This window comes from Grus americana, chromosome 18 (genome assembly GCF_028858705.1).
Source record: "Grus americana isolate bGruAme1 chromosome 18, bGruAme1.mat, whole genome shotgun sequence".
Lineage (NCBI taxonomy): Eukaryota > Metazoa > Chordata > Aves > Gruiformes > Gruidae > Grus > Grus americana.
Window position 1 is genome coordinate 2833448 of NC_072869.1, and position 12782 is coordinate 2846229.

At 46.0% G+C, this 12782-nt stretch overlaps 1 protein-coding gene across 7 annotated transcripts in view; it reads left to right on the forward strand.

The window, feature by feature from the left end:
* Window positions 1-1326: 1326 nt before the first annotated feature.
* Window positions 1327-12782, forward strand: part of ABCA5 (ATP binding cassette subfamily A member 5) — a 34170-nt gene continuing 22714 nt past the window's right edge. Inside the window, exons 1-11 of one of the 7 annotated variants that reach the window (XM_054846506.1) lie at window positions 1327-1496; window positions 4706-4829; window positions 5484-5597; window positions 6319-6523; window positions 7667-7825; window positions 8043-8140; window positions 8818-9047; window positions 10537-10678; window positions 10985-11173; window positions 11512-11659; window positions 12497-12665. In XM_054846506.1, the coding sequence (XP_054702481.1) occupies window positions 5493-5597; window positions 6319-6523; window positions 7667-7825; window positions 8043-8140; window positions 8818-9047; window positions 10537-10678; window positions 10985-11173; window positions 11512-11659; window positions 12497-12665 (1445 nt within the window). In that variant the 5' untranslated portion in view covers window positions 1327-1496; window positions 4706-4829; window positions 5484-5492. Of the gene's footprint in view, window positions 1497-1643; window positions 1663-1834; window positions 1955-2130; window positions 2187-4411; window positions 4584-4705; window positions 4830-5483; window positions 5598-6318; window positions 6524-7666; window positions 7826-8042; window positions 8141-8817; window positions 9048-10536; window positions 10679-10984; window positions 11174-11511; window positions 11660-12496; window positions 12666-12782 lie in introns of those variants that run through there. The other 6 variants (XM_054846508.1, XM_054846507.1, XM_054846509.1 and 3 more) reach the window with 6 other exon arrangements.

Here is a 12782-nt window from a genome sequence, read left to right on the forward strand (position 1 = left end):
AACGTGTTTTAGGTTCCCACATGACATAGCCCAATGTTTTGGAGCACTTGCATGTGAGCATGCTGCATCCTGCATGCAGACCGTTCGCTTTTCCTTGCTATGAACTGTGCTAGGGTGGGTTATTGCTCCACACCCTGAGCTCTGAGCTGCTCCCTGAAGACAGGGCTTGAGGTGAGCAGAGGTGTGAACCTATTATGGAGTGGTGGTTGTGCTAAAGGACCCTGAACTGCAAGGAGTTCAAAACTCTGCAAGTAGAACATGAATATGAGTAGTTCAAATTCTTTAAGTATAAACAGAGACCACAACAAACATCAAAGCGACCAGAAGAATTCAGTCCCAGACGGGCTTCTATTCTGTTTAATGCTAGATGGATGAGGATAAGAAGTTTTGAGGTTTTTTTTTATTGAAGCTCAAGTTATGCCATTGTATTTACTCAGTATTCATTAGGCAAAACTAAAGGGCGTTATTTAATTAGAGTACTTTTATCTAGTGCTCTTTCTTAAGGTGGAAACTAATGTAAAAAAATAAAGTTTCCAGTTAAAGCAAGTCTTTCTGATGGCTTTTTTTTTTTTTCCCCCTAAAGGAAGTGCTAGCATAAAGATCGGGTGGGATTTAATAAATTTCTGTATGTGAGGTATCTGAAGAAGCCTGGACCAAACGCTGCTGGGCCACACCGCTCTCGAGAGACACCTGGTGGAAGGAGCCTCCTCCCCAACACCTCCTCGCCAACACCTCCTCGCCAACACCTCGCCGTGCCAGCCCGTGGGATTTCTGCTGCTCTGGGGCTGCAGCAAGGGGTGCCGGTGCCTAAGGAGGGCCCTGGGGCCAGGGCAGGAGCTTGAATCCTGGGTATTTCCAACCATCGCTGCAGGTGAAGGTGTGAATGCAAAGGCTTCTGCGTGGCTGTGATAGCTACTCATGTAAACCGAGCTTTACGCTTAATACTGCGCTTTGAGACCCTTTTCTTCTTCCTGGATGCAGAGTCTCCTGATCTCAGTTTTCCAAGTAAAAACGTTGAGTCTGTGCTAACATTATACAGCTGCCCTTCAGCACAGGCGTGCATGATGCTCGTGCAGCTCCTCAAGTGCACAAAACCAGCTCAGATGGGGACTTTAAAATACTACTCCATCAAACTGCTGTGCTCCTCTGGAGGAAGCCAAGCTGTCGGTCCTTGGTGGAGCACAAGGAGCTGCACGGTTTCTTCCTGAGCAAGCACACAGCATCTCTGCTGCAGGACTCCAGATGCTCAGCGACACCTCTGGGTTTCATTTTTAGCTCAGCCTTTCTCAGCAACTTGGAGAAGGCATTTAGGAAAACGAGCACATCAGATTGTGCTCGGGATAATTAAGATCTCAGTGGTTTTGATCACGTCCCGCTTGTCAGCAAAAGGCCGGTCACAGACTAAGGCGAAGGACCCATCCGGAGGGTGACGAGAGCACTCGTCGTCGGAGGGGGAATGACTCGTGGGAAACATCACGCACTGTGGAGCCATTGAGGTAGGGAACCAACACACGTAAACAACAGAAATTCAGCATTTGTATTCAAGGCAGCGTTTTCATCGCTTTAATTATATTTTGGATAATGCAATAAAATACTGGCGACCTTCTGGATGCAGGCAGGAACCAGCAGCACTGGATTTATCGAGGCAGCTCCCACCCAACCGTAAATCTCCGGATCCCGGGGCCGTATTTCCAACCCTTTTCCCTCCTCTCCCGGCGGGGAGGGCACCGGGGGGGAAAGGCGGGCGGGGGGGGGGTTGGCGTCCCGGGACAGCGCTGCGGCCACGCCCGGGTACCGCGGGGATGCGCGGCCGGGGGGGGGGGGGGGGGGGCAGCCGTGGGCAGCTCCGTTCCGCCCCGCTCCGCCCCGGGGCGGTGGAGTCCGGCCCCTCGCCCTGTGCCCGGCGGGGAGCGCCGCGTCCCCCGCCGCAGCGGAGCCGAGCGGAGCGGGGCCGGTGAGTGCCGGGGCGGCGGGGGGGGGGGGGGAGGTGGTGCCGGGGGGGGGGGGGGTGTTCTCCCTTCCGCCCTCCCTCCGCCGCGGATGGAGGTTGGGGGGGCGGCTGCTGTACCGGGGGGAAACGGTCCTTCCCCCCCCCCCGAGGTGTGTAAAACGGGAAGGGGAAGAAAAGAAGGGAGAGGAAGAGGAGGAGTTTTGCTGTACCTGTCGGTGCGCGTCATTACACTCGAGTAAATGCTTTGGGGTTATTTGTGTATTTATTAAGGTTTCGTGGCTGGGTGAAAAATAGTGACGAACCGAGATATGAAGGGTTTGGGGGGGGAAGGGAGGAATGGAAGCCCGAGGGGTGTCCTCCCCCCGCGGTTGCAGCCCCGGGGATGCTGCGGGAGCGGGGGGCTGTGCGGGGAGCAGTGCGGGGGGCCGTGGGGGGGAGCAGTGCGGGGGGAGCTGGGGGGGGGCCGTGGGGGGGAGCAGTGCGGGGGGAGCCGTGCGGGGGAGCTGTGGGGGGGAGCCGTGGGGGGGAGCCGTGCGGGGGGCGGCCCGGCCCGGCCCGGCTGCGCTCGCTGTCAGCCCGTTGTGCTGCGACTCCGTGACGGTGAGTTCGGGGGGAGCGTCCTGCAGTTCTGGGCTTCGTGGTGCTCGAGGGACGGCTGTTTCCCTGGGGGGGGGTTCCATAAGGGAGAAAATTCCGCCCGTTTTTAAAAATGCATAAATAAAGCATTTAGCTTAAATATTTTAAGGCCAGTGAAGAGCACATCAGAGTTTTTCTTCAGTATCACTTAGGCGATTGTCTTCTTGCAGCAAGATCAATAATCTTATTTTTTTATCTCTCTGCGGCTGTTGTTCACTGATAAGTTGTTTTGGTTTTTTTTTTCCTTCAAGCCACAGCTCATTTAGCTGGGGCTCATCCCCCCCCTTGTTTGTTTGGTTTGGTTTTAGCTTTAAAAACACTTAGTGCACCACTAAATGGCATAAACTGACCCTTAAAGACCATTGCCAGGTTGATGTCTGGGGAAGTGAGGGAACTCTTCCTAGGTATCAAACGATCATTATTCCCCCCCCCCCCGCAAGAAGCACAAATATCTCCCATGTGGAATGTACAAACCCAGGAATTTCCTTGAGACTGCTGTGTTTCACCCACTTCTCCTGTCACTACAAGACCAGAAGGAAGCAGCTGAATTGTTGGGGACTTTTGCTGGTTAAGGATATTTTTGTTTGTCCCATGTTATTCAAATAAATGTCTTGGCAGCTGCTTTTTCTGTTTGTCCTATCTGTTCGTTTTCCTGGTCTGGAGTTTCTCGAAGGGTTTGGATTTTTTTTCTTTTTTTTTTCTTTTTTTTTTCTTTTTTTTTTTCCCCAGATACAGTTTTTCACCATTCAAGTGATATTTCTTCAGTGTTCTTAATTGTGCGTTATGTAGCTTCATCAGCTTACGTGGAGATGGCAAGTGTAATACCAAGACATTAATTAACACTCTTAAAATGACCTTCCCTCCAACCCAGGGGAGGTTAAGTAAAGCATAGAAGTGTTCCAGTGAAGGTGTGGAAGTATTACTGTTGGTTGGGATTTTTTTGTAACTGGATGGAAAATAATTAAAGGAGCAGTAACGGGCATTAGTGATTGATTAAATCAGCTTTGCTAATTTTCTGGATTTCAATAAACTAGAGGAGTGGGGTGAGGGAAGGGGTGGCCGCTTTAATGCGGTCGTGTAGCATTCGGCAAGGACCTCGGTGGAGCTTCTCCTCTTGTAAGTGCTCTTGGAATCTGCTCCTGAAAGCAAACAGTGGAAGTCCAAGCACTTAACAGGGCACGCTGTGAGCAGAGGGGAGAAGCGTGATATTTTTTATGACCTGTAAGCAATAGCTGCTCTTGATTATTTTTACAGCGGCTGTCATCTTGAAGCGTTTCTTGCTTGAAAACGTCCAGAGGAGTTGCATACATTTTTTTCCTGCAAAAATTAGTTACTAGCACAGGTTGACGTTTAAGCATTTCGCGTTTCATTTTGTTTTTTATCAAAGGAAAAAAAAAATGTTTTATTTTTGGAGTAGATTCAGTGGACTTTTATGGGAAGCGCTCCAGGTGGGGTCTCTTCCCCAGGCTTTGCTTTCAGTGATGTGCAGCCGTGTCCCCCCCAGGTCGGTCCTGCCCCATGGGGGACCCTGACACCCAGCAAAGGAAGCCGTGAGCAGTGGGTTCGGTTACTTATGGATGCCTTTCCCCTCCTCTCTTCCCTCCTACGCTCCGAGAAACGCAGGCTCTGATAACGCTGTCTGCCTGTAAGCAGTTTGTGTATTTGAAGTTCTTCAAGCTCAGCTCATAGCAGCAGTGCTGACATCCGAGCAACCTCATGCGCTTCTTTAGTTAGATGGTGTCTGTACTCCAAAAATAGATTTCCATATTAAAATACGGCTGGGGAAGGAAGCTTGAGCCATGCATTGTCTGACAGATAACGGAGGAACCAGGGCCAGCTGCAGAGCTGCTCTGAACGGGCGGTCACCAAAACCATCAGTCCACTTTGTGAATAACTGCTGGGAGCTGTAAAACCTGGAATATGGATAAATTCTTAAAATCTGCACTGTATTTTGGCTGAAATGTTGAGAAATGACTCAGCTGTTCACCTGTGGCAGGTGGGTGTTGCTGCAGTGGGACTCATGGCCGGAGCAGTCGGGGAGCGGGACGGGGTGGTGGTGTGAAGACCCGTGCGAGTTCTCGTGCTGCCTCTGCTGAGCAGCTCTCGGTTTTATTTCAGCTCCTCAGGTGAGGAAACGGAGAGAGATGTAGGTTGACCAGTGACTCCGAACCTCAGACAGCAAGGTGGTGGCAAAACTGGGGATAAAATCCTGGTGGTTCCCCAGCCTGCTGTTCCTCACCAGGTACGTCCTGGTGGAACGGGCTGCTGTCTCCTGGAAGAGCATTTTCAATTTTATTTTAATTCCATTTTTTTTTTTCTCCAAAAGATTATGTTCAGCACTACTGTGCTGTGCAGCTGGCCTAATGAAAAGGTAAAAGAATAATGAAAAGGAAAATAAGTAGCGTTGGATCCGCTCCAGAGCGGAAAGGGGTTACTCGCGGTAAATTGAACAGTTTGCCTGGGGTGAGATGGCTCTTGTTTTCGGATGCATGGGTCTGGCTGGCTGCCCTGAGCTCACGTGATGGACACTGGAATTGTGCTTTGAGATAAATACTTTGGTTCGTAGTGTGTATGTAGCAAAATGAAAATAAGCCCAGGTTAGCTCAAGCCTCGTGAGCTTGCGCAGAGCTGATGCTGCCTTTGCATCCCGAGACCTCTCCCAGCCAGTTTGCCCAGCTCTCTCGTTGCAAAGGAGCAGTAGCAATTTCTTCGTGTGACGGGCATCTAGCAGGTATATTGGAAGGCATTTAAAGTACAAAAAATAAAATTTACATGAAAATAGAAAAATAGGAGATGCTGAATGCTGTAACTGCCTGGCTTTTGCTTTTTAAATTGTTTTGTCATTTCATATGGGTTTGCTTTAGTTTGTGTCTTTTTATTTCCTTAAACAAACCAGTCTGGAAAAATGGCACCAGCTACTCCAAGAGAAGCAGGAGTATGGAGGCAAACCAGAGCTCTCCTGTTCAAGAACTGTCTTATTAAGTGTAGGACTAAAAAAAGCAGCGTTCAGGTAAGTGGAGTGCTTGTTTACTGCTGTCTTCGTGTCTGCGGTTATTCTGCCTTTAAGTGGCTCTCGAGTCGGAGGCAACGCTCAGTTTTATTATAATGTTTCTGCAGCTTCAAGGTCTGCTCTGAATTTTGGTTTGAAATAGGCTTTTTCAGAAGGTATTTTCTGATCCTCTGGTTGAAAACATATTCTAATGTGTCAGGCGCTATCCAGAAAATGTCCTTGATTTCATATTGCAATTTTAGTGCACTTTAAAAACATTTGCAGTATAGCAGGACTAGACCTCTCCAAAAGACTTTTATCTTTTCTGAGAGTTTAGCCCTGTGCGTAGGTGATGTGCGTGATACTTCAAGATGAATTTTGAGGTGAAGAAGACACAGTACAATCCTTGGCTAGACTTATTGAACGGTTCGTGGCTTGCGTTTTGCTACTTCCCAAATAACCTAAGTTTGCTGATACTTGAAGCATGTAGAATTATCCCTTTATACCTTAAAATGGCTTCTTAAGTTACCAACGCAAGCAATTAAAATCCCGCTTCAGTGCCAGAGAAGGATTTGGCATTAAAATTACAGTTGCATTGAAAACGTTCAGGGAACTCTGCAGTCAAGTAAGTAGACTCACAGTCCCTCTCTTAAGCTTCGTGTAACTAAGATAAACTTTCAGAAATTTTTGTTTCTACGACCGCTCTTTGATTTTTTCCATATTTCTTTCTTTCTCTGCACAGGAGGTCCTTTTCCCACTCTTTTTCTTGTTTTGGCTGATTCTGATGAGCATGATGCATCCGCACAGGAAATACGGGGAGGTCGCCAACACCAACCTCGGCACCCTGGATACCTCCGTGCTGGTGAATTTTGTCATCGGATACACGCCGCCAACCCGAATGGCACGAGAAATCATGAAGAAAGTGGCTTTCGATAACTTCGAAGATGGTATTCGGAGCATTTTATTTTTCGGAGTATATCTCACGCTGTGGCTTGTGTTTGAAGAGGGAGCTGGGAAAAAGCATTTCTTTCCCATCGCAGATAAAGAACAGACTGCGAAGGCGGTTTGGTTTTTTTTTTTTTTTGCTTCGTTGGCAAATGTTTTGGCACTGCCATCTCCGAGTGGTTCCCATTCTCCTGTTGCAGCCAACGAGTGTTATATGGCTGCAGGAAGGATTTTGGGAGAACACAAATGCAAAGTACAAAAAGCCCCTGAGCAGCTCTAGGGCTAATTTATACTTATCCTGTGACATCCTGGGGTAAAGTCAGGAGATGATGCTGTCCTGCAGATATTTTAGGTTGTGTTTGCTATCCTGTTGTTACTATCAAAACAACATTTTTAAAATTATTTTTTAAAAATGCTGATCCCCGTTAACGCCGTGTCACCTCTTCTTTTAAAAGCTATTTTTCTTTTTTTTTCTTCTTTTTTTTTTTGTTTGTTTTGTTTTTTCCCAAGTGCTTTGCCTACGCAACTCACGCATCTAATGGGAACTTATCTCTCCAGAACCACTCTGATTCTGATGTATTTTCAGTTTGGTATCTTTGATTCTCTTCCTTATGGTATGGATGCTTCAAAGGTACCGCAGAGCCCAGCCCAACATCTGCATTTTCCTTACGGGTGCCCTCAGCTGCTTGGAGCAAACGGTTCCACTTTCTGCCTTTGCAGCCCGTTTTCCTCCCGTCCTCTGCTGAAGTCGGTGGCAAAATACTGTGTTTTCATATATTTAGCCCTCTGCACTGGTTAATCTGCCCTTTTTGAAAATTGCTGGTGCTGGAGAATGACCTCTTGGGTAGCCGGCGCAGGATTGGGGCACAGAAACTGTTGGAGCAGCAAAAAAATGGGGGAAAAAGGAAAAAACTTGGGGGTAAACTTGAATTACCTACCTCGCTACTGAGCGACACTCCTGCAGGTTTCTGTCCAGGAGAATACTTCTTTCGCTGGGACCAAAATATTACCCTAAATATATGCGTATCTCCAAAACCAAATAAATCGCTAATGATTAACGTCATGCTTCTTTAAAACTGTTGCACGGTTTTTCTTCCTGCTGGGCTGATACCTAAATGAACGTGATCATTTCTCGTATCTCCCAGGCATCATCACAGAGGAGTATTTAAGCGAAGAGGACCTGCAAGAGGCTAGCGCTTTTAAACCCTCAAACTTCGTGGGTGTAGTGTTCAACGATGCCATGTCCTACCAGCTGAGGTTTCCCGATTCGGTCGCTATGTCTTCCATTTACATGGAATCCAGAGGTAAATGTGCACACTCTTCCATCTATCCGTAAGGGAATAGACTGAAAAATCATTCCCTCTCTTTCTTTCTTGACCTGATGTTGCATATATTGGTTTTTTGGAAGTTGTTTCCACCGCTGATGAGGGATGGCCTCAAGCTGCACCGTCTTTACGTTAGGGATAGGACGGCTGTAACTCCAGGTGTTTGCATTTTAAAATGCCCTGCTTTATTCCGCAGCCAGTTGCTCCAACCTGCGGAAAGGGTGTGAATCGGTAACGTACTGGAGCTCGGGATTTACGGCTCTGCAAGCCTGCATCGATGCTGCAATCATACAGGTAACTCCGAACAGATAACATAGTAAGACCCAGGAGACTGAAATCCGTGGACTGCCTTGGCTCTGAGTGGTTTCGATGTTGTCTGTTAATTCTGTAAAATGCCATAGCAAAAATTAGCTTGGATCCGATGAGCAGGCAGAATATTTCACAGGTGGTTTTGCTGTAATTTGGACAGAAATGTTCTTGTCCGGTTGAATAATGCAGACATTTGTCTTCGGTTGTGTCCAAATGAGCCCGAACCATCCGTACATCACAGCAGTTAAAACATGAAGGCTTGACAGTGCTCACCCCAAAATGCTGTTTAAGGTGCTGTGCCAAAAGGGGCTGCAGAATTCGCCTGGCTATTTTGGTGTCGGTATTGCTCAGCGATGCCCTTTTTCCCTATTTCTCCCCCGTCATGCCGCTCACGGTGAGAGCGAGCCTCATCATTTCAGGTGACAGGAATTGCAGAAATGTTAATTTTTATCTCCAGATGTTCAGATATTCTCCAATTTCCCTGCTTTTTGGACTGGGATTTGGGGACAGTAAGGTTTTGGGGTGTCCAGATCTCTCCGTCAGCAGGGATGGAGACCGGGCTGAGCGCGGGGCGACGTGCTGGCACGTGGGTGCTGCTGGGTGGGATGGGGCTGGAAAATCCGGAGCGATGCAAAAATAACTCTTCCTTCTCCTCCTTCCAGCTGAAGACTAATCAATCGGTTTGGGAACAACTTGAATTGACGAGAGCAATGGTTATGGGAGAGGCCGCGGTGGTGGAAATAGATAATTTTCCTCGTGCGATCATTTTAATTTACCTAGTGATCGCTTTCTCACCGTTTGGGTATTATTTGGCAATTCATATTGTGGCGGAAAAGGAGAGGAAGTTGAAGGAATTCTTAAAAATATTGGGACTGCATGACACTGCCTTTTGGTATGTGAGTGTTTGGTGTAACCCGTTCTTTATAGAAGAAATATAAAATACATAAAGAAATAGTTAAAAAAATAACTCTAGGAAAACTCCTTTATCCCATCCTCCAGTTTTTTAATTGTTTTCAGTCTGATTAACTGAAAACAGCCTAAAAGTGAGATACTCTGTAAAATCTAACATAGAGATACTTGCAGTATTGTGAAAGTAGAAATATTTTAATAAGTAAATGCCAGAGTAATGCTGCTACATTTATGCATGTAAAGTTGCGCCAGACTTCAAGGGATTAAATGCGATGATGCGCGAGATTTTTAAGTAGTTTGATTTTATTGTTTTTAAGTATTTTTGGCTCAGTATCTCCTTTTCTGGTGGCTCAACAGGTAACCTGCCGTCTCTCTCCAGAGCTTATCAGCAGTTTCCCCAACACACAATTAAATGAATCTAATTCCATAATTTTAACGTGACAGAGCAATCTAAGCAGTGGGTTTTAAATTGTTTCCTTGCCAAGATGGAGATTGTCCTGTGCAATATAATGGATTTTTTTCCCCAAATGAGAGGATGTAGTAATTTGAAATCATTGATAGTCGCAGAGATAAAAGCAGGTTTAGTTTTGCCCTTTGCTGCAGCAGCCAACAGCGTTTTAGCATCTTTCTCTGCTGCGCCGTAACAGCCAGCTGGGATTGTCTGTCTTTTTTTTTTTTTTTTTTTTTTATTCCCCCCCTGGTTGCTTTTGTTTTATTTCTGCACCCAAGCTCTTTTCTGACAGTCAGTTCTGTTTGTTTGCGGTACGTCCTTAGTGACAAATCTTATTTAGTCGAGTCCTCCACCCGCGGCGTTGGTCTGCTGTCCCCACTTGCGCATCAGCGTAGAGCATCTCTGGTCTGGAGAAAATCGTTTTACTTTTCCCAGTGCGAAATGGGAGCGATCTGCAAAGGCACGCTGGTAATGCAGCTTTCATCGGCCACTGGATATGACTCAGAAACTTGCTTCTGAGGAAAACGTGTCATTTTTTACTACCTGTACACAAACCGCCCTTATTTCCCGAGGTCAGAATTGCTCACAGACTTGCAGCTCTGTTTTTAAAAGAAAAGGATTTTATTACCCTGCCCGGCTACTGGAATGACTAGTGTATTAAATTTTAAATAGAATTTCTTTAATTATTGAAACCTACTACTCAGTTACCCTCTTTCGGTTATACCAGGGAATTAATTACGCAAGTTAAAATAAAAAAAAACCCAAACCCATGAATCATCTAATTGTGTATCTTTTTGATGCCGTGGGTATTGATGTGTGTGCTCTAATGCGTAGAACAATTATAGGGATGTTTACAAGACCTCTCTTTATTTGGGGACTCTTGTTTTGTTGCAAGCCTGTCCTTTGGTGCAGCTGTCTGGAATATTAAAGACTGGTAGTTTTAGCTATTTTTGTGTGTGAATAATTCAGGCTGGGAACTCATTGACTGGTTTCTGTTCTTTTTTTCCCCTTTTGCTCCTAGGCTTTCTTGGGTGCTGCTCTACATGAGCCTGATTTTTGTCATGTCCATTCTTATGGCAGTGATTGCGACAGCCTCTTCCCTCTTTCCCCAGAGCAGTGCCTTTGTCATATTTCTCCTTTTTTTCCTGTACGGAATCTCTTCAGTAAGTATTTCTGGTCTGGTGGAATTCGGCCATCCCATCCCTGTGTTTGGTTTGGGTTTTTTTTTTTTTTCTCCCTTCCCATCTGATCTTGTTCTCTCTGCTGAAGCATTTGGAACAAATGTAGCTGCCGTAGGACCAAACGGTGGTGGGTGAATGCTCTAGTGACTGTACCAGGAAAATGATTTGATTATCAGAGGCAAAAGTGAAGCTATGGTCTTTTCACTTTAGTATTTCTATACCCTGTATTTATTTATTTTTTAATATAATACCTTCTTATCTTTTTTTTTTTTTTTTATCTGTCCTTAGGTTTTCTTTGCACTTATGCTGACACCTCTATTTAAAAAGTCAAAGCACGTGGGTATAGTGGAGTTCTTGGCGACGCTGACTTTTGGGTTTGTGGGCCTTAATATTGTCCTGCTGGAAGATTTCCCCAAGTCTTTCGTGTGGATTCTCAGCCCCTTATGTCAGTGCAGCTTCTTGATCGGTGTCGCGCAGGTAAATAACCTTCTGCTCCTCCGATTGCAACCTCATTGCACTCATCTTGCATCGTTTTCACATAAGTCTTGACGTAGATATTCTTAATTTTATTATTTTTTTTAAATAAACTGATGAAGGTGGGGAAAAATGCCTATTTTAATAGCTTCTCACGGCAATTTAATAGCAAGCAAAATACAGTGCACCATCAAGCAGCCGTTATTCTTTGTGTTCGTTACTGTGATCTCCATCTCTTTAATTTTTTTCCCGTTGCTAAGTTTTGCACCGTGCTGTGCTGTCTTTCCAGGCTGGTACGGTGCCGGTGTGTAACATCTCCACTTGTCCGTGTTTGTTGGCAGGTCATGCATCTAGAAGACTATGAAGATGGCGCAACATTTTCAAATCTAAATCGCGGTCCTTACCCGCTCTTTATCTCTCTCATTTTATTGGTGCTGGATAGCGTATTTTATCTGCTTGTAGCTGTCTACCTTGATCAGGTTATCCCAGGTACGTTCATGAGAAAAATGGAACTGAACTGTGCCAGCATCACCAGTTCTTGAAGTCCTGAGCCCCCAGGCTGGTGGAGCTGGGTGCCGTTTCCGACTTCATTCCAGCTGTGGGGAAAGGAGATGCTGCTCTTTACAAATATATTTTACTCTGTGACTCGGAATACTTTTAGCTGAAATAATTTATGTTCTGTTACAACTGCGAGATGTGAGGAGGGGTATTGGCATGTTCGGAATCGATGGCTTTTAGGCACGCCAGCTAAACTGGGTTTCCCTCTTTCTAGAGGAAAAGCTGCCTCACTGCCTTAACCCAGCCTTTGCCGTTGGCTCTTACGGGGTCGAAAATTAAAGACTGCTCTGCCTGTGCCAGACCTTTCCCTGTGACGGCAGTAGTTTAACACGAAACGTAGAATAAAGTTGTTAATCTTGCGACTAATGCCTGGTTAAGCCCTTCAGGTGCCTTTGCCTCTGATCTCGCTGGCTTGGCGTTGCCTGTGTTTAAGTCACTGTTCTTTCAGCACTGGGGATTTCTCTCGCGTAGAAAGAGATTCGCAGATAGATTTAAACACTTAACGCTGCTAGCAGATTCCAGTTTTGCTGATGGGAACCGTGGCTGAAATGCAAATAATATAAACGTGGCTGATGAAATCCCTCCAGCATCGGGTGTGGGCTGGCTCCTAAACCTTTAGCAGGATAGCTCATGGCTTTTATAGCGAAAACCCAAAAGCTGAGGAATATCTGCAGTTCCTTTTGTACCAGTATTTTATACTTGTACAACATTTTGTAACGTTGCAGTTACAACAAACAAAAAGGCTGTCTTTTTCTCTTCGTTATCCAGGGGAATTTGGTCTCCGCCGCGCTCCGTTTTTCTTTATGAAGCCCTCGTTTTGGTCAAAGCGCAGAAAAAATTACAAGGAGTTGTACGAGAGCAGCATCAATGGCAGTTTAAGTTTCAGCGAGATCGTTGAGCCAGTGCCTTCGGAATTTCAGGGGAAAGAAGCCATCAGGTACGATTCCTGCCGTGCCCCACGTGCAAATGAGCAGATCGCCTGATATTTAATGTGTAATTTGAAAAATCACTCTTGTTTCTCCAATCGTTGGATTCAAATGGCATATGGTATGCA